The sequence below is a fragment of the Entelurus aequoreus genome, linkage group LG07, assembly GCF_033978785.1.
Source record: "Entelurus aequoreus isolate RoL-2023_Sb linkage group LG07, RoL_Eaeq_v1.1, whole genome shotgun sequence".
NCBI lineage: Eukaryota > Metazoa > Chordata > Actinopteri > Syngnathiformes > Syngnathidae > Entelurus > Entelurus aequoreus.
In genome coordinates this window covers 37,482,572-37,503,609 of record NC_084737.1, presented here as the reverse complement: position 1 = coordinate 37,503,609, position 21,038 = coordinate 37,482,572, and the positions used below count along the sequence as shown (strand labels likewise).

The window sequence follows — 21,038 nt, the reverse complement described above, 5'->3', positions numbered from 1 at the left end:
TATACTGACTTATGCTAGGACTATTACAATCTTCTAGTAGCGCAATGGTGTACATACAGTATTACCCATTTATGCCACCAGGCATGGGTTCGATCCTCAGCAGTGTCAGGTTCTAGTTGTGCGTATCACGTTAAAAAGCATTACGTTTATTGAGGTAACATATGCTTTATTTATTCTATTTTCAATAAGAAATCCAGAAATCAATAGTTGGATGATGGAGAGGTTTCAAGAAAAAACACACTTAAAACTAAAAAAATATACAAAATCTTCTCTGTTCTGTGCATCTTTGTCCAATTACTGTACATTATATTGTCATCTTCCGTTCAAGTCCATATGCCATTTTCCTAAGGTGACAGAAAAACATACAACCTGCTTTATCATATAATACTACCATGTTGGCAAAATACAAACACACAGTACATTACAACTAGCAAAACCATTTGGTCTAAAATGTATTGCAATTCATCGTCATTTTCAAGAGCCATAACAGACGCAATAATTCAGTGCATCCCACATTATGTGGTTAAATTACAGCTGTATGGAGTTAGAGAAGAAAAGCATAATGTCAACCATTATGACCACAGCACCAGGAGGAGGGTTACTGACGGTCACTCATTTCAACCGTGAGAACGTTGAATTCAGCACTGCTCCTGGTGGAGAACTCTTCCTGAATACACCTTAATGGGAAATTTGTCTTGTTAGACATGTGTGTATTGATGCATGTTGGAGTATAAAATTAGACTTAGACTTCCTTTTATTGTCATTCAAATCTGAACTTTACAGTACAGATAAGATCGACATTTCGTTGCATTAGCTCGTTGTAGTGCAGGATAAAAGAGCAATAAGGTGCAGATATAAATAAATAGATTACTGTACAGATGAATATATTGCACTTTTGCATAAGCATCCACGTTTATGGATGTACGTTATATTATCTTTATATTCCAGCGAGTTAATCCGTTTTTGGGGGGAATCTGTTACAGAACCTCCAGGTTCTGCTACGGAGGCTGCGGAACCTCTTTCTAGAGTCCAGCAATGAAAACAGTTCTTGGTGGGGGTGGGAGGAGTCTTTACAGATTTTCTGAGCCCTGGTCAGGCAGCGGCTTTTTGCAATTTCCCAAATAGGAGGAAGAGGAGTCCTGATGATCTTTTCCGCCGTCCTCACCACTCTCTGGAGAGACTTCCAGTCTGAGGCACTACAGGCTCCAGTCCAGACAGAGATGCTGTTGGTCAGTAGGCTCTCTATAGTGCCTTTGTAGAATGTGGTGAGAATGGGGGGACAGAGCGGTGCTCTTTTCATCCGACGCAAAAAGTGCATGCGCTGGTGAGCTCTTTTCACAAGAGCTCCAGTGTGTAGGGACCAGGTCATATTGTCAGTTATCTGCACCCCCAGTACCTCACTGTTCATCCAGGGTTTCTCGTTGGCCCATGTGGGGATGTTCTTGATCACACTAATATCCTCCATGCACTTCTGAATGTATGCGGTCACAGACTCTGCATACTCCTCCACACATGTGTGATGATTTTCGGTGGCGGCTGTCTTGAACATGTCCCAGTCTGTGCTTTCGAAGGAGTCTTGTAATGCTTCCATTGCTCCCTCCGGCCAGATTCTTACCTGCTTCACTGTAGCTTGCTTCCTGATCAGCAGGGACTTGTTTTCAGGAATTAGCATCAAAGAGAGATGGTTTTGAGGAGCTGAGGTGGGGATGGGGTGCAGCTTTGAATGCATGTTTGATGTTGCTGTAATCATGTCTAGCTTGCTTCCACCCCTGGTTGCAAATCAATCAATCAATCAATCAATGTTTATTTATATAGCCCTAAATCACAAGTGTCTCAAAGGGCTGCACAAGCCACAACGACATCCTCGGTTCAGATCCCACATCAGGGCAAGGAAAAACTCAACCCAGTGGGATGAAAATGAGAAACCTTGGAGAGGGCCGCAGATTAGGTACCCCCCCCCCCCCCCCCACCCCCTATTGTGAAAGTCCAGTCCATAGTGGATCTAACATAATAGTGAGAGTCCAGTCCATAGTGGGGCCAGCAGGAGACCATCCCGAGCGGAAACAGGTCAGCAGCGCAGAAATGTCCCCAACCGATGCACAGGCGAGCGGTCCACCCTGGGTCCCGACTCTGGACAGCCAGCACTTCATCCGTGGCCACCGGACCTGTGCCCCCCCCCCCCCCCCCCCCCCATGAGGGAGAGGGGGCAGAGCAGAAAAGAAAAGAAACGGCAAATCAACTGGTCTAAAAGGGGGGTCTATTTTAAGGCAAAAGTATACAAATGAGTTTTAAGATGGGACTTAAATGCTTCTACTGAGGTAGCATCTTTAACTGTTAGCGGGAGGGCATTCCAGAGTACTGGAACCTAATAGAAAACGCTCTATAGCCCGCAGACTTTTTTGGGGCTCTGGGAATCACTAATAAGTCGGAGTTCTTTGAACGCAGATTTCTTGCCGGGACATATGGTACAATACAGTCAGCAAGATAGGATGGAGCTAGACTGTGTAGTATTTTATACGTAAGTAGTAAAACCTTGAAGTCACATCTTAAGTGCACAGGAAGCCAGTGCAGGTGAGCCAGTATAGGCGTAATATGATCAAACTTTCTTGTTCTTGTCAAAAGTCTAGCAGCTGCATTTTGTACCAACTGTAATCTTTTAATGCTAGACATAGGGAGACCCGAAAATAATACATTACAGTAATCGAGACGAGACGTAAGAAACGCATTAATAATGATCTCAGCGTCGCTCGTGGACAAAATGGAACGAATTTTAGCGATATTACGGAGATGAAAGAAGGCCGTTTTAGTAACTTTCTTGATGTGTGACTCAAACGAGAGAGTTGGGTCGAAGATAATACCCAGATTCTTTACCGAGTCGCCTTGTGTAATTGTTTGGTTGTCAAATGTTAAGGTGGTATTAATAAATAGGTGTCGGTGTCTAGCAGGACCGATAATCAGCATTTCCGTTTTCTTAGTGTTGAGTTGCAAAAAGTTAGCGGACATCCATTGTTTAATTTCATTAAGACACGCCTCCAGCTGACTACAATCCGGCGTGTTGGTCAGCTTTAGGGGCATGTAGAGTTGGGTGTCATCAGCATAACAGTGAAAGCTAACACCGTATTTGCGTATTATGTCACCTAGCGGCAGCATGTAGATGCTGAACAGTGCAGGGCCAAGAACCAAACCATGGGGAACTCCACACGTTACCTTAACATAGTCCGAGGTCACATTGTTATGGGAGACGCACTGTATCCTGTCAGTAAGATAAGAGTTAAACCAATTAAGTCTGACATACCAACACATGTTTTGATACGCTGTAATAAAATATTATGATCGACGGTATCAAAAGCAGCACTAAGATCAAGAAGCAGCAACATAGACGACGCATCAGAATCCATCGTTAGCAATAGATCATAAGTCATTTCTGCAAGGGCTGTCTCCGTAGAGTGATTTGCCCTGAAACCGGATTGAAAGGATTCACAGAGATTGTTAGACGCTAAGTGTTCATTTAGCTGCTCTGCAACAATTTTTTCGAGGATTTTCGAAATAAACGGAAGGTGGGACAGGGTCAGGATCGAGGTTAGGTCTTTTGAGCAGAGGAAGAATAACTGCTTTTTTGAATGCTAGGGGAACAGTGCTAGAGGAAAGTGATAAGTTTATAATATTTATGAATGAATGAATGAATGAATGAATGAATGAATGAATGAATGAATGATCTTTATTGTCATTGTGCATGTACAGGTACAGGTCCAACGAAATTTAGGTTGCTTCCCTAAGGTGCTTTGCATTTAAAAAAAGAAGAAACCACACAATATACAAAAACAACACAATATACACAATATGCAATATGGCCTAAGACCGCAATGTAAAAAAAAAAAAACCCCCAAAAAAAGTCTGCCACAGCTGCGATTGGACCTGACCAGCCTCTGGGTACAAGTACTGGAGTACCAATTGCTTGCCAGGGAAGATCTTCCCCAGGAAGCAAGGATTGACCGGTTTTGGGCCATGCTAGGGAGAGATGGAAGATTCCACACTCTCGTGCATTTGATGAAAGCACTTTTGTGCGTGTCACACAGCAATGAATCATCAGAGAGGGTGTTCAGCATGGTTAGAAAAATAGTGACAGAGAATAGAAAGAGGATGGACAATTCAACCCTTAACAAAGCATTGTACTTTCAAGTACAACAATGAGTAGATGAGTGTTGTGTGTGTGTATATGTGTAAATAAATGAACACTAAAATTCAAGTATTTATTTTATTTATATAATAAAATCAATATATACAGTGGGGCAAAAAAGTATTTAGTCAGCCACCCATTGACAATCAATGGGTGGCTGACTAAATACTTTTTTGCCCCACTGTATATATATATATATATATATATATGTAACGGTGTAGAAACAGACGTTCATTATGCTTGATTAAATTATGAATGAAGTGTTGCAACAGCGCCTGTTGCTGGCGAGAAGTGGTATGTACTTTACCTGCGGGAAGTGCTCAGAACTGTGACGCCTTCCAATTGTTAATCCCGTGACCCAAGTGGACTCACAGTCTCACATTTTGCACTGTTTTGCAGGACACTGTAATAAAAGAAATTCATAATCCACCTGGTGCCAGTGATATGTTGAAGCGACAGCAGTGTGGAGCTGCATTTTGCCACATACAGTTGTGGACCGTCACATATATATATATAGCTAGAATTCACTGAAAGTCAAGTATTTTTATATATATATATATATATATATATATATATATATATATATATATATATATATATATATATATATATATATATATATATATATATGAAATACTTGAGTTGGTGAATTCTAGCTGTAAATATACTTTCCTGTTAACCACGCCCCTAACCACGCCCCCTCCCCAACCACGCCCCCCCACCTCCCGATATTGGAGGTCTCAAGGTTGGCAAGTATGATAAATATGATAAATATTGTCCAGTTGGCGTGTAATCGCTGATTGCACAGTCCCGGATCGTGATTGACCGGTGGCTTCCTCATGTTGCACGTGAGGGAGTTTTTTATTTTTTATTTTTTAATTTTTTTTTACATTCCAGCTGCGTTTAGTGCAGTTATGGCCCGGGGGTAGAAACTGTTCTTGAGTCTATTTGTGCGGGTTCGCATGGTTCTGAAACGTCTGCCGGAAGGCAGCCGATCGAAGTGGCTGTTGCCGGGGTGGGATGGGTCCTTGAGTATGTTGGCTGCCTTCTTCAGGCAGCGGGAGTTGTACAGTTCTTCCAGGGAGGGGAGGGGGCACCCGATGATTTTTTGGGATTTAGCACTGATGGACCTAATAATACAAAAAGCTCCTTGATAAGTTTCCCAGGAAGTGGGTCAAGTAAACATGTTGTTTATTTTATCCCATTTACACGCCTTAACAATTCCACTAATGTCATTTCATCAAAAAGAGAGAGACCATTTTGGAGGGCAGTATCCGTCATATATAGAGTCAGATCTGTCTTAATAGAACCCAGTTGTAGCTGGGATGCGTTGTCTTTAATCTCCTTTCTAATGAGTTAGATTTTATTATTAAAGAAATTCATAAAGTCATCTGCCGAGTGGGTGGAGCTACTGGGAGGAGTCCCTTGTTGGGTTAGCGATGCTACTGTACTGAACAAATATTTAGAATTGTTTTTGTTGAGGCGTATGAGATCAAAATTCACATATTGATGGAATGTATGCACTCTTGAGTAGGCATGAGCCGGTTACCCTTTTTTTATGTATATCGCGGTATAAGTGAAAATAAGAAAACCTTCAGATTGTGCAGCGGCTGTATCAGGACCCATACATTTCTATGTCAGGACTCCTTCCCCTGCTCAGATTGTGCAGTGGCTGTATCAAGACCCATACATTTTTATGTCAGGACCCCTTCCCCTGCACACAGCTGTGCAGGCTGTATGATCGGTGATGGAAGCTGGTCCACTGAAGGTTTCTCTACGTTTAAAATGACTAAATCGACTGTTTGGAAACGCTTCACCTACCATAAAAATACAGACAGCCACAATGAAGGAAATAGATGGACCAAGTTGCTTAACGTGATGTGTGCGGACATGGCAGCTAGAGAAAGACGACATATCGAACACAATGGCATCTACGGGAGCTCCAACCATTGCTATATGCTATATTTGAGAAAAAGTTCAAGCTTTTTGATTGATTGATTGCGACTTTTATTAGTAGATTGCACAGTACAGTACATATTCCGTACAATTGACCACTAAATGGTAACACCCGAATAAGTTTTTCAACTTGTTTAAGTCGGGGTCCACGTAAATCAATTCATGGTAAGCTGTCTTGACATGACCTAACTACCCTTTGTATCTAGCATTAGTGAATGATATCATCGTTCGAAGCGTTTCATGCTGCCGATTCCGATACTAATCATTCATGAGGGAGATTGGCTGATACCAATACTGATCACACGTATTAACTGTACATGTTTTTATTTATTTATGGTGAGTACTATTAACATTGTAATAACATCAGCAAAATATTTAATCTGGTTCTTTATTTTATTTTATTACATAAAATTGTTTGATCAAAACAAAGTCAATAGTACCCAATAACTACACAAAAGTGAAAACTACAATCTATTACTATTTTAAATCCTTTGGGTTTTGCCCTCGAAGTCTTCGTGTCTCAAGGGAATTATTCCTAGAGTTTGTAAACATGATTTTGAAAAACTAAAAATATCTACCTAATTATTCGAGTACCAGTCCTATACGGTTACTACCCTTGGTATCAACACCAACGATTTATGGATCAATCCACTGTTCGGTGATGGATTCCTTTAACCTGTACCTTTCCACTCGCCACATGTTGTTTTTTGATTAGAGGGAGAAAGTTGTCACACTCTTTTCCATATTCAGTTACATTTATTTGCATCAACACAAAGACATATAGTATACTTAGAGAGGCTCTAGGTTGTTGTAAATACAGTCATCGCACCTGCATGTTGGGTTGTGTGAGAGACAAAAACCCCAATAGGGAAAATTTCTTAGCTCCTTTAGCAAGTTGGGAGAGTTTCACAAGGTTAGACTGTCCTATTCAGGACATTAATGTTGCCAGTATGTGTTAACTTTATCTGGGTCTTTTTTTGGTTTATTGCTGTTTCTTTTGAGTTAAGTGTTTATCCATCAACACAATTCCCATGACAATCAGTCTCTTCCTAATCTTCAAAAAGTCCTGGCCTTGCTACACCCCCCTTGTTCACCCCCTTTAGCTTGTTTAATTGTTTTACGGCAGGTAATCCCAGCCCGTCTTGAGGTTTAGTCTAAGTTTCTGCAAAATCTCAACAGGTTTCATCAGAGATTCACTTCACATATAATTATAAGCATAATACCATCTATATGTAACTGCTGTGTACCTGTCCCGCCAAGAACCCACACACAGGCTGGATTGGATGATGTGGTTCTTTACTGGTAGCTGCAATGAGTGATCAGAACGCACATACACACAATTTGTGGTTAGCACCTCTGCTGCTTTCGATGTCATTAGCAGAGAACAGGAAGTCTACTCAAGTACATAACATTTCCATATTTTTACAATTACATGAAATGCAATTACAGATGTAACTTAATACAATGGTTTTTAACAGTGTTCTTTTTTTTGTGTGTGATCGTATAGTGGTTTTAACTTGCTTTTATCTTTAATTGTATTACAATTAATTCAATACAACATATTTTTAACTTGATTTTTAACCAACATCATCCTTTTTTATATATTTATGAAATAGAGCATAGAAAAATACAAAATACAATACAAGACATGACACAAATAATTAAATGGACTTTTAGCACCCTCTAATGGTGACTAGCGAATATGACAGACCACGTTGTTCCCATGTTAAAATGGCGAACAATACAAATTTAAATATGAACGTCTTGACACGTCAAACGCACATAGTGCAACAATTATTACCTGCAATGAGTGATCAGAGAGCACATACACACAATATGTGGTTAGCACCTCTGCTGCTTTCGATGTCTACAGGGGGAAAATAATATCGACTTCAGTGCAAAATAGTAGGACATCTGACGTGAGCAACAACCAATTCAAAACGAAAATTCCACAACATAGCATTTCAACTGCTATTAAATAACTGTGTATCTTACAATAAATCTCACGTTAGCTTTAGTGTAATTTATAATATTTTGCAGAGCAATATCAAAACGTGTCTTACCATTAGCAGAGAACAGGAAGTCTACTAATAGCTTCCGGTTTGCGGTCATATCTACAGACTTTTCAGGTACCAGCAGATGGCGCAATTGGACCTCTCATTGCATAACAAAACAATATACATATTTTAGCAGGAATTTCACTCAAATAATCAAAGTATTTCTTATACTCGTTACATATACTAACCTAGGTTTTCATGAATATTCAATAGGCATTATCGATATATAAGCAACATTGAAATACATTCTAAGCTAAGCTTAACTGAGTATGAATATAATTCGGAATCCCAAAAAGCCTTTTAAATCTCAACACCACCCTCCTCTTACAATGTTGACACACCAACAATTGTTATATTATCTTCTCTCTAGTCTCTTATTAATCTACTCGTTAATCCCCTGTTAATATATGTTAACTCTCTGCTGTAACGTGCTTTCATCTACACTTCTTAAACTTCACTAGGAACCTATTTCTTCTGTTGTTTAAAGATAGCTTCACGGTCAGCTCTTGGTGTGTAACATGTTTAGCCTCGTCCTCCAGTGATAATGGTACCTGTTAATAACACTTGCTGTTAGATACCAAGAAATTATGTTTATTTGCCGTGATGGAGATGATTATTATTTATTTAGGAAAGCGGCTCCACACTGTGCATGGAGACACATAATTAGCTGCTAGCTGCTTGTTAGTTGGGGGATTAAAAATAAAAACAGTGTCAGCCAGAGAGGAACAGCCTTTGTGATTGCCATTAAAAGGCATCAATCGGCAATGGCGATCATGTACTTTTTCACAAAAATAGTCGGACACAATCGGTGGCTGACCGATCTGTACATCCCTACTAAAACGAGTAAACAATAATATTGAACAAGAAATCTTAAAGAACACAACTATAGAAATGACATCATCACCAAAGGCTGCCCTATTGTCTGCTGTCTGTGCTGTAGTCCACAATTTGCACACATTCTCATACACATTTGTGCATTGTTGATCGTAAACTTTCATTAATATATATTAACACGTTGCACGCAACTGCGATCTATAGTGGGGATTTTTGTTGGAAAATAAGTGAAAGATGAGTAATAAATGAGTGAATGAATGAATCTTTGTAAATTTTTTGGGACAAATTTGATTTACAAACATGTCAATGATTGACCAAAAGGTGCGAGGAAAGTCTGTAGATTGGACGAAGATGCGCATAATTTTTGATGATTGGTTAAAGGGGAACTGCATTTTTTTAAAATATTTGGGATATCGTTATGAAAGACATGGCGACGGATGTATTTTTTAAAAATGCAATAGTCCGCTTACCATGGAGCCTACGGGAGTCGCTCTATTCTTCCCATGAAAGCCCTTAAAAACATTCAAACACCTCCATTAAGGTTTTATATACATGATGTAAGTATATATGTATTGTAGTTACAGGCACATTTATAATAAAATTTCATATTTGCGTATTTTGAGGAGCCTACGGGAGGGGTGTATGGTTGTTGTTTCTTTTTGTCATAAAAAAATACAATCATGTGTGTTTACGGACTGTATCCCTGCAGACTGTATTGATCTATATAAATATATAATGTAGGAACCAGAAATATTAATAACAGAAAGAAACAACCCTTTTGTGCGAATGAGTGTGAATGAGTGTAAATGGGGGAGGGAGGTTTTTTGGGTTGGTGCACTAATTGTAAGTGTACCTTGTGTTTTTATATTAATTTTATATATATATATATATATATATATATATATATATATATATATATATATATATATATATATATATATATATATATATATATATATATATATATATATATATATATATATATATATATATATATATATATATATATATATATATATAAATATATATATGTATATATATGTAAATATATATATATATATATATTTTTTATTTTTATTTATTTTTTATTTTTTTCTTGTGCGGCTCGGTACCAATCGATCCACGGGCCGGTACCGGCCCGCGGCCCGGTGGGTGGTTGGGGACCACTGCTGTACATGATGTAAGTATTGTAGTTACAGGCACATTTATAATAACATTTCATATTTTGATCATTTTAAGCATACGCTGCAAATTAATTTAAAAAACGCATCACAACATTCGCTTTTTTTTTCAACTTCTATCACTGATTATTACTCACTGCAGACTTTATGAGAGCCAACAAACACAATACAACATCACTTACCATACAACGTCTGCTGTCACTGGGGTGCCGACTGACAGAATCTTATTTTGCCGTTTAAATGAAAAATTACTCATAATCACAAAGAAAAGGGGGGTGAAACCAAACGTATTTTCTTATCTAAATTGGCTGTCAAAGTGTACCAACTTGTCAGAATATGTCTTTGTTGTTCTACTATCCAGGTGAGAGGCATGATTTATGATCTCGAATAAACTTTCACGAGCAAAGGAAGCGAGGAAGCACCTTACTTACTTACTGGCACACAAGCTTGTGATCACGGCGCCGCTATAAATAGTTTGTCTGTGTTAGAGCTTATAATAACACTATCACTAATACTTGGTTAATATTTGAGTCACGAAGAGTAAATTAAGTATTGGTGGCGTTTTTTATTTTTTATTTTATTGGGTTTTATGAGGGGAAGAAATAAGCTTACATTGGCTCTGCTGTGAGCAGACTTTTATTTAAGTTTATTTACAAGTTAAAATGCATCATCATATCAATGATTGTGAATGATAGGCAAAATTCCCAAAAAAGTGCAGTTTCCCTTTAAATTTTTGTGAATTGGCATGATCGCAACATCCTGGAGGCACTGATAAATGTCCATATGATCCACTTTTTCATACACCTCAAAAAATTATTAAAGAATCAAAATCAGATTTATTAGCCAAGTATGTTTAACACACAAATAATTTTACTTGGTAGACATTGCTCTCTTTGTTCAATGCAAAAAACAAAAGAAAAACGCAAAAACTACGAGAGATTACGGTGCCATGGGTAATAGAATTAAGCGGTTACACAGAGTGTCCACAAAGTATGTAAACATTTTATTAAAAAGTGTCACAAATGCGATTAAAGATATGTTTGTTGTACTGTATGTATTCAGGGGTAATCAAAGTTTTAATCACATTTCATTGGGAACTGCATATTGATTTCAATTAGCAAACCCTCTTCTTTGCAGTACAAGTAAATAAAAGCCCTGACAATAATTACAGAATTTACAGTAATTACCAAAGCACCCACAATTCCTGGAGTCAGTCATGAAGTTTAAATGTGGCATGTAGTTGAAAGACTCTGCCATTTGCTGTTTAATTCCTGGAGGAGCCAGTTGTTGATGTGTGACAATACAACGCCTCCTGCGAGTTAGAAGTCTATTTAAGAGCTGCATGTTTGTCTTGACAATGCCTTAAACAACTGCATGTGCTCCCATGGTGGCTGCTGCTACAGCACATGTGTTGGTTTGCACTAATCAAGTATGGTGTTCACACGTGTTAATAGTTCCAGGACAATCTTGCCAGTTAGAATTTAGAAGATTTGACGGTGACCATGTTGTCTTTGTGAATGGGTTTGGAAAGACTTTGCTGCAGACGGAAAGAAAGATAAGTCATACACACAAGCAGCAGATCCAGGACTGCACGATTAATTGACATCGAATCGACATCAAAATTTTAATTAGTGTGATAACAAAATCGCAAAAGGTGGAGGGTTTTGTTTGTTTTTCTCCGCCGTCACCGGCAATTGAGTGACAAACATGTTCACCAATCGGAATTGTTTGAGTTTTGTGTTTGTTCGTCTCGCGCTTCAAACAGAGAAAGACGTCTCACTCTGCATCGCTCTCAGCAACTGAGCGCGTTTATTCAACATTACAATTAAAGGCCTACTGAAACCCACTACTACCGACTACGCAGTCTGATAGTTTATAAAACAATGATGAAATCTTAACATTGCAACACATGCCAATACGGTCGGGTTAACTTATAAAGTGCAATTTGAAATTTCCTGCTAAACTTCCGGTTGAAAACGTCTATGTATGATGACGTATGCGCGTGACGTCAATCGTTGAAACGGAAGTATTCGGACACATTGTATCCAATACAAAAAGCTCGGTTTTCATCGCAAAATTCCACAGTATTCTGGACATTTGTGTTGGTGAATCTTTTGCAATTTGTTTAATGAGCAATGAAGACTGCAAATAAGAAAGTTGTAGGTGGGATCGGTGTATTAGCGGCTGGCTGCAGCAACACAACCAGGAGGACTTTGACTTGGATAGCAGACGCGCTATCCGACGCTAGCCGCCGACCGCACGGATGATCGGGTGAAGCCCTTCGTCGCTCCATCGATCGCTGGAACGCAGGTGAGCACGGGTGTTGATGAGCAGATGAGGGCTGGCTGGCGTAGGTGGATAGCTAATGTTTTTAGCATAGCTCTGTGAGGTCCCGTTGCTAAGTTAGCTTCAATGGCGTCGTTAGCAACAGCATTGTTAAGCTTCGCCAGGCTGGAAGGCATTAACCGTGTAGTTACATGTCCATGGTTTAATAGTATTGTTGATTTTCTGTCTATCCTTCCAGTCAGGGGTTTATTTATTTTGTTTCTATCTGCAGTTAAGCCCGATGCTATCACGTTAGCTCCGTAGCTAAAGTGCTTCGCCGATGTATTGTCGTGGAGATAAAAGTCACTGTGAATGTCCATTTCGCGTTCTCGACTCTCATTTTCAAGAGGATATAGTATCCGAGGTGGTTTAAAATACAAATCCGTGATCCACAATAGAAAAAGGAGAGAGTGTGGAATCCAATGAGCCAGCTTGTACCTAAGTTACGGTCCGAGCGAAAAAAGATGCGTCCTGCACTGCACTGTAGTCCTTTACTCTCACGTTCCTCATCCACGAATCTTTCATCCTGGCTCAAATTAATGGGGTAATCGTCGCTTTCTCGGTCCGAATCGCTCTCGCTGCTGGTGTAAACAATGGGGAAATGTGAGGAGCCTTTCAACCTGTGACGTCACGCTACTTCCGGTACAGGCAAGGCTTTTTTTATCAGCGACCAAAAGTTGCGAAATTTATCGTCGATGTTCTCTACTAAATCCTTTCAGCAAAAATATGGCAATATCGCGAAATGATCAAGTACGACACATAGAATGGATCTGCTATCCCCGTTTAAATTTTAAAAATTCATTTCAGTAGGCCTTTAACTGAACACAGTGAGCCCTATTTTCAGTCATTCACAATCTTTGTCTTGGTGGTCGAAGAGCGGGGTGCCATCTTTACAAACACACACAGGAAGTACATACAGATCGCCTCCCTACTCGCTGCAAAGTAACAGAAATTGGGAGGAAAAAATACGATTACAAAGCCAAATGTCCCGTAGTTCAGCTTGGGCAATATTAACCCATCAACACGGACGAACGAGCGAGAATGCCGTGATCACGTGATGGTAATAGACAAAAAGACAAATTCCGACTTAGTTTTTCCAACTTTAAGATGTTCAATATTTAATTAAGTTAAAGTTTTGCTTACAGAAATGAGGGTCCATTTTGTGTTTTTGTTGTTTATTCATTTAGGAAAATAAAGTTATTTACCTTTCAATTACATTACAATCGTTAACAATTTTACAGTAATGATTAATACAAGTTCATATCCTTTTAAATGGTTACTTGCATTATTATTATTATTATATATTATGATTACATTACTTTATTGACACTGTATAGTTTTGTATCGATTTCTTCAGTTTAAGAGCATGATGTAGACAAATATGTCTGCATAAAACCAAATATTTTTGAAAGTAAATTATTGCATATTACATCTCATTTATTTTCTGTTACGCCCCCCCTAGGAAGAAGAAAAGATTTTGCGCCCCCCCCCACACTCTCCATAAAATTGTCATAAAATTGTTGTAACTATACCTCTGGATAATATTTGTTAACATTAAAGGGAACTACACACCGGTCTTTCCTCGTCTCCCACCGTGGTTACAGTGAAGCCAAGTGCTACATATGATTCATCATGTTCTGGTACGCCAAAAAAAGCATGTTCCTCGAGGTCCCCACCCCCCGACCCCCGACCCCTTTGTCATCGCATTGCACGCCCCAGGGGGGCCCTCTGTACTATTTGAGAAGGACTATTCTAATGTGTGGCAACTTGAGACAAGAATATGTTGATTTATAGTCTAAAAGTAACATTTCGTCCTTCACTCGTTATTTTCGCAGTTTTAAGCATTTTTATGTATAAAATATAAAAATTACAAATTGAAGCACAATTTTGGAAGTAAAAAAATCACAATTAGGTTTTTTTCTCAAACTCGTACAGCCCTAAGCAGATCTATAAATTCTATAGGAATACATAGGAAGGAATACAAATGTTTAGCAAAAGGTGTACCGGTAAGCAGAGTACCTTATCATAGTACATTATTATATCACAGCCATGACTATGTTGCTATTGATGAAGCATTAATGTGAGAGTAAGAATAGTAATAAACCTACGTCCACATGGAGGTGAATGCTGCAGGGGAGGCCATCTGTTGCGACCCCTTCTTAGCCTACATTAATTGGCAAGGTAACAGCGTAGCACACTGGATGCCATTCTGTCAGCTATTAAACACAATCTTCAGTTGGAAGGAAATCACGGGCCAAATGCAGTTGATCCACAATGTAGACAGTAAAAATCTTCAAGTGTTGCTAAGCTTGAAATTGAAACCTGAAAAAATGTGAAACAAATAAAATTGCATCTGCTTGTGTTCAATATTAGCTTTTGACCTACTTCAGAAGCAAGAAACTTCGGCAGTGCATTTACTCAAATAATGTACATGAAAAAAGATTCTTGTTATGGGACGATTTTGAAATGATTCTTACACACAGCAACTAATCCACAGTAGGTGCAGATGGGGAAGACTTGCTGACTACATGTGGACAGGTGGAACGTTTTCATTTAACAGGTCACCTTATGAGTGTCCAAGTAGGAACCCACCGAGTCGCTCACGGCCCTGGCGGCTATTTTCAGTTCAGTGTGAGGTTACAGTTTGTCAAGTGCCACAGATTAATTACAGTCAAGTATAAGTAACAAATCATCAAACACCTTAAATTTCAGCATTCATATGTGTGTTAAGTGTAAATACATACACAGATCTAATGCCAGAAATGATAGTCATGTATACCATGTTTAATTCCCGTGTATGAATGATGTACTGTAATACTTCCTACCGAAACACTGGTTACAGAACAAAAATAAGCATATTTCTGTTGTTTTTGTTTTCAACCTAATTTAATGTCTTGCTGTCATATTTGTTATATATATGATAAATATGGTAAGAAGTACAGTAGGGGTGTGACTCTATAACTCAAACACAGACATTTTAACTGAGGTTAGTATGAATATATATTAACTTTGGTAAGCCAACATTTGGCAGGTCAAACGAAATGACTCAGTAAGGCAAATTTGGCCACCCCATGTCTGCACCGTAATCACAGTTTGGAAAGTACCTCGGTTTTAAGGTCACCGTTCAGTTCATTTTCAGCACAGTAAGGTAACAAAATGTAAAACTGAAAACTTCTCAGAGCTTGCGTCAGCGGCTTTAACTATTTAACAAAAACTGATGGCTTAAAAACAAGTATAGATATAGCATACAGAAGGCTGATCTAACTTTAGCATTAGGAAAGTTACCAGTAACTTTAATGGCAACATATAATGCAGTGAATTCCCTATTTTTTTAATGACTTAAGATTTAAGCTGTGATGAAAACACAAAACATACACTGTATTTTCCAGACTGTAAGTGCTATTTTTTTTTCCTGCACTTTGAACCTTACGACTTACAAAACAGTACGGCTAATTTATGGATTTTTCTTCGCTAACGGCCATAATGTTTTGTATTCAACAAACAGTTTTTTTTATAAAACACAGAGAGACACTGAAGAGGTGTGTTATTGTTTGTGCTATGGTGTCATTTCGTGGACAAGTCTGCTCACTGCAGGTGCTGCAGGGTTGAACGTTTACAGTATTTCCTTCCGCTTAGTGCCTTCAACCAGAAGTACAAGTGCCGTTTCGTCTTCTAGTCATCCATAGATTTTCTACTAAGAATTCTTCATTCATCACTCCAAGCAACGTTTGTTAAGTTTTACACTATAACTAAATCAATTCATACTTACTAAACCGTCACATGTTTGATAGTGGTGTTTTCATGAATTTTTGTACGTGCTAGAGGTAATGTAATTAAGCTAGCATCGTTAGCATTAGCTAATATGTTAACATGTTTACAAGTGTCTGCTCTTTTTGTAGTGTTTCAGTTTCACAAATTCCTAAGTAAATTTACCAAGATGTCATTGTGGAGTTATTGAGTCTGTTTAGCTGATTAGAGAGCTAGCTTCCGCAGCTAGGGGGTCCATGACAATGACTTCTGTTTTGTTTGAAAAATCAGTTTTACTGCCGTGTAACAGGCACCATTTGGAAACAATTAAGGTGTGTAAATAAACATTTAAAAAATATTTCTGTACAAATAACTCATTTCACAACGTATATATCTGCGGCTTATAATTTTGTGGTTGCGGCTTATGTAGTCCAGAAAATAAGGTTCAATGAAATGTTCAAAACTTGTAAATTTCAATGTATGAAAACAGTTACAACCTTTTTTAAATCTTAATTAGTGCTGCAACGACTATTTAAGTGATTGATTTAATTAGAAAAAATATTTTTAATTTGTATTCTGTTGCTATGATTAATCGTTTAATGAGTGTTAGTAATAAAAATCAATATTAAAAAAAAAATACGCAGACATATTATTCACGCAACCACTGCAATGGAGCGCACATGAGAGTGGTGGTGTGTTGGTAGCGTGATTTGTGTGGCGGCAAATTGCAGAGATATTTTTATTTTTATTCATGCACACAGGTTAAAAGTACAAGTTCAATGTTGATGATGTACATTTGTTACAAAAAAGAATGATGGTTATGGCAAGCATCATTTCAACTATTTACTCAAAAATACACATTTAGGCAATAAAGTGTGTTTTATACGATTACTTGGTTAATTAAATAAACTAATCAATAGATTGCTGGATTACTAAAATAATAGGTAGCTGCAGCCCTAATCTTAACTGACTTGAAATATTTAACATAGTTGGTTTATAATAATAAGAAATTTAAAATAATAAGCACACTCAAACAGATCAATTTTGCAGACACACAGATGGCCGTTTGAAGTTGCAAAAAAACATTACTGTTATTATATTTAAAAAAAGAATTGTTGCATAATAGGTGACTTTTACTACTCCGTTTATTAAAGGCCTACTGAAATGAATTTTTTTTATTTAAACTGGGATAGCAGATCCATTATATCAAATAGTATATGTCAGGGGTCGGCAACCTTTACCACTCGAAGAGCCATTTTGGCAAGTTTCACAAATTAAAGAAAGTAATGGGAGCCACAAAAAATTTTTTAAAATGAAAAACACTGCATACAAAGCTTAAATGCTTTGTGCTATGTCAGGGGTCGGCAACCTTTACCACTCGAAGAGCCATTTTGGCAAGTTTCACAAATTAAAGAAAGTAATGGGAGCCACAAAAAAAAATTTTAAATTTAAAATGAAAAACACCGCATACAAAGCTTAAATGCTTTGTGCTATGTTAACCAGGGGTCTCCGACACACGCACCGGCACGCACTTTAATGTGGAAATTTGATGTTAGTGCAGCCCGCGAGTTTTGAATGAATGGCGCTTGATAGCATCATGCTTGCCAACCCTCTCATTTTTCCCGGGAGACTCCCGAGTATCAGAGCGTGATGACACTGCTTTTGGCACCCTCTACAGTCTGCCCTAACAGCGTACCTGCTCGACCACACGTAGAATGCAATTTCAGCTTGCTCACGTAAGTAACAGCAAGGCGTACTAACTCAGCAGCCACACATCTTACACTGACGGTACCAATACCCAGAATCCCATGCAGCCCTAACTCTTCCGCTCAACCAACGCACGGAGAGGGAGGGGAGGGGTTGATGTGTGGGGGGATTTGGTGGTAGCGGGGTGTATAATGTAGACCGGAAGAGTTAGGGCTGCATGGGATTCTGGGTAATGGTTGTGTTGTGTTTATGTTGTGTTACGGTGGGATGTTCTCCAGAAATGTGTTTTTCATTCTTTTTTTGGTGTGGGTTCACAGTGTGGCGCATATTTGTAACGTAACAATGTTAAAGTTGTTTGATACGGCTACCGTCAGTGTAAGCTGTGTGGCTGATGAGTAAGTATGCTTTGCTGTCTCCTGTGTGTGCAAGTAATAACAACATGCAACATGTGGCTGGACTGGCACGCTGTACGCAAATGCTATAGAGGACAATTACTGCAGTGCAATTAGGGCATGCCCTTTATTTAGCAATTAGAGTGTAAATAGGATTATTTTTTCCCTGGGAGTAATCTATGAGAGACATTGAGATCCATAAATCTCCTGGGAAAATCGGGGGGGTCGGCATGTATGTAGCTGAGCCGCATCAGAGTGGTCAAGGAGCCGCGGGTTGCCGACCCCTGGTTTATGTCATACTTGATCATTTCACGATATTGCCATATTTTTGCTGAAAGGATTTAGTAGAGAACATCGACGATAAAGTTCGCAACTTTTGATCGCTGATAAAAAAAAGCCTTGCCTGTACCGGAAGTAGCGTGACGTCACAGGCTGAAGGGCTCCTCACATTTCTCCATTGTTTACGATGCAGCGAGAGCGATTCGGACCGAGAAAGCGACGATTACCCCATTAATTTGAGCGAGGATGAAAGATTTGTGGATGAGGAATGTCAGAGTGAAGGACTAGAGTGCAGTGCAGGACGTATCTTTTTTCGCTCTGACCGTAACTTAGGTACAAGGGTTTATTGGATTCCACACTTTCTCCTTTTTCTATTGTGGATCACGGATTTGTATTTTAAACCACCTCGGATACTATATCCTCTTGAAAATGAGAGTCGAGAACGCGAAATGGACATTCACAGTGACTTTTATCTCCACGACAATACATCGGCGAAGCTCTTTAGCTACGGAGATAACGTGATAGCATCGTGCTTAAATGCAGATAGAAACAAAAGAAATAAACCACTGATTGGAAGGATAGACAGAAAATCAACAATACTATTAAACCAGGGACATGTAAATACACGGTTAATGCTTTCCAGCCTGGCGAAGGTTAACAATGCTGTTGCTAACGACGCCATTGAAGCTAACTTAGCAACGGGACCTCACAGAGCTATGATAAAAACATTAGCGCTCCACCTACGCCAGCCAGCCCTCATCTGCTAATCAACACCCGTGCTCACCTGCGTTCCAGCGATCGACGGAAGGACAAAGGACTTCACCCGATCATCCGTGCGGTCGGCGGCTAGCGTCGGATAGCTCGTCTGCTATCCAAGTCAAAGTCCTCCTGGTTGTGTTGCTACAGCCAGCCGCTAATACACCGATCCCACCTACAACTTTCTTCTTTGCAGTCTTCATTGTTCATTAAACAAATTGCAAAAGATTCACCGACACAGATGTCCAGAATACTGTGGAATTTTGAGATGAAAACAGAGCTTTTTTGTATTGGATTCAATGGTGTACCAATACTTCCGTTTAACTACTGATGTCACGCGCATACGTCATCATACATAGACGTTTTCAACCGGAAGTTTAGCAGGAAATTTAAAATTGCACCTTATAAGTTAACCCGGCCGTATTGGCATGTGTTGCAATGTTGCAATCAGACTGCGTGGTCGGTAGTAGTGGGTTTTAGTAGGCCTTTAAACTTCCATCTAAGTCTCTCTTGAATTAACATGTTTTTCATGTTAAGTCCTTACTTTTTGTATGTTGTCGCCGTGCTCTGCAATGTTAAATATCTTTCTCTCACAGGGGTAATGTCCACATTTACAGATGGTTTGTGCTGCATTTGTCACCTTCAGGTCCACCCATGCCAAGGCCAAGTCAGAAGGAGCCGACCAGGCCGCTCAAGCCTCCAACAGTGAATCCAGCATTGCCAGACTGGTGGCCAAAGAGCTCTCACCTTCCTTCTACCAGCCAGGTCAGTAGACAATATTATCAAGTTCATTTATGCTATTTTGCAGCTGGTAACAATTGTAGTTATCCTACCATATGTCATTAATAAAATGCATAGAGAAGGCATGTAAATGGAGAATATGTAACAGTTCATGTGTCTTTTGCAATTGAAAAATAAACTTCTTAACAATTCCATAGTGTTTCTCTGTACTGCAGTTTGACCCATTGGATCCTTGGCTGTGGCTCGCTGCCGAGGTCATCACATTTGAATGTCTAAAAATGGAACATCGTTTTGGTCTTAGGGATTATATCAGTTTCATTGCTAGTCTGGCAACGTACGCAAATACAGCGATCCAACAGCTTTGCAAGTCTTTTTTTGTTTAATTAATATTAGTCTTAGTCTTTTCTTACACTGTAACTACAGCATCTGTTTGACACAGTGAGCGAGGGAAAATAATGTTTAAAAAATACATTAAAAAAATAACAGAAATTGAAAGTACAGTACCGGTGTATATATATATATATCTATTTTTATTTTTTTTTTATTTTTTTTAGATCCGATATAGTCAGATGTAATTGTATAGTGCAATCCATCTTACACTAATGAGGTTGTCTAACATGCTGATTCAAAGGTCCAGAGTACCTGAAAAAGAAAGCGATGCAGGAGGTCGCAGAGGGAAGTGAGAACACAGATCCCGCCGTGCACGAGCCACTGTTGGCTGAGGAGGAGCCTGTGCCTACACCACCCGAAAGCCCTCTTATTAACGAACTAGACCGCTTAATGCCTGACTCCTCCCCAGGACGAACCCCCTCCCCGAGTCCAGGCATTGTCATCAAGGACGAAACTAACCTTCTAAATCCTGGCAGTTGGAATGACGACAGAGCCA

At 39.1% G+C, this 21,038-nt stretch overlaps 1 protein-coding gene across 5 annotated transcripts in view; it reads left to right on the top strand.

The window, feature by feature from the left end:
• The window catches only part of jph2 (junctophilin 2), a 57,043-nt gene that overhangs the window by 24,639 nt on the left and 11,366 nt on the right, over window positions 1-21,038 (top strand). For all 5 annotated transcript variants that reach the window (XM_062053476.1, XM_062053474.1, XM_062053473.1 and 2 more), the window contains 2 exons: window positions 20,058-20,176; window positions 20,784-21,038. The exon at window positions 20,784-21,038 is cut by the window's right edge and continues 617 nt beyond it. In XM_062053476.1, coding sequence (XP_061909460.1) covers window positions 20,058-20,176; window positions 20,784-21,038 — 374 coding nt within the window. The remainder of the gene's footprint in view (window positions 1-20,057; window positions 20,177-20,783) is intronic.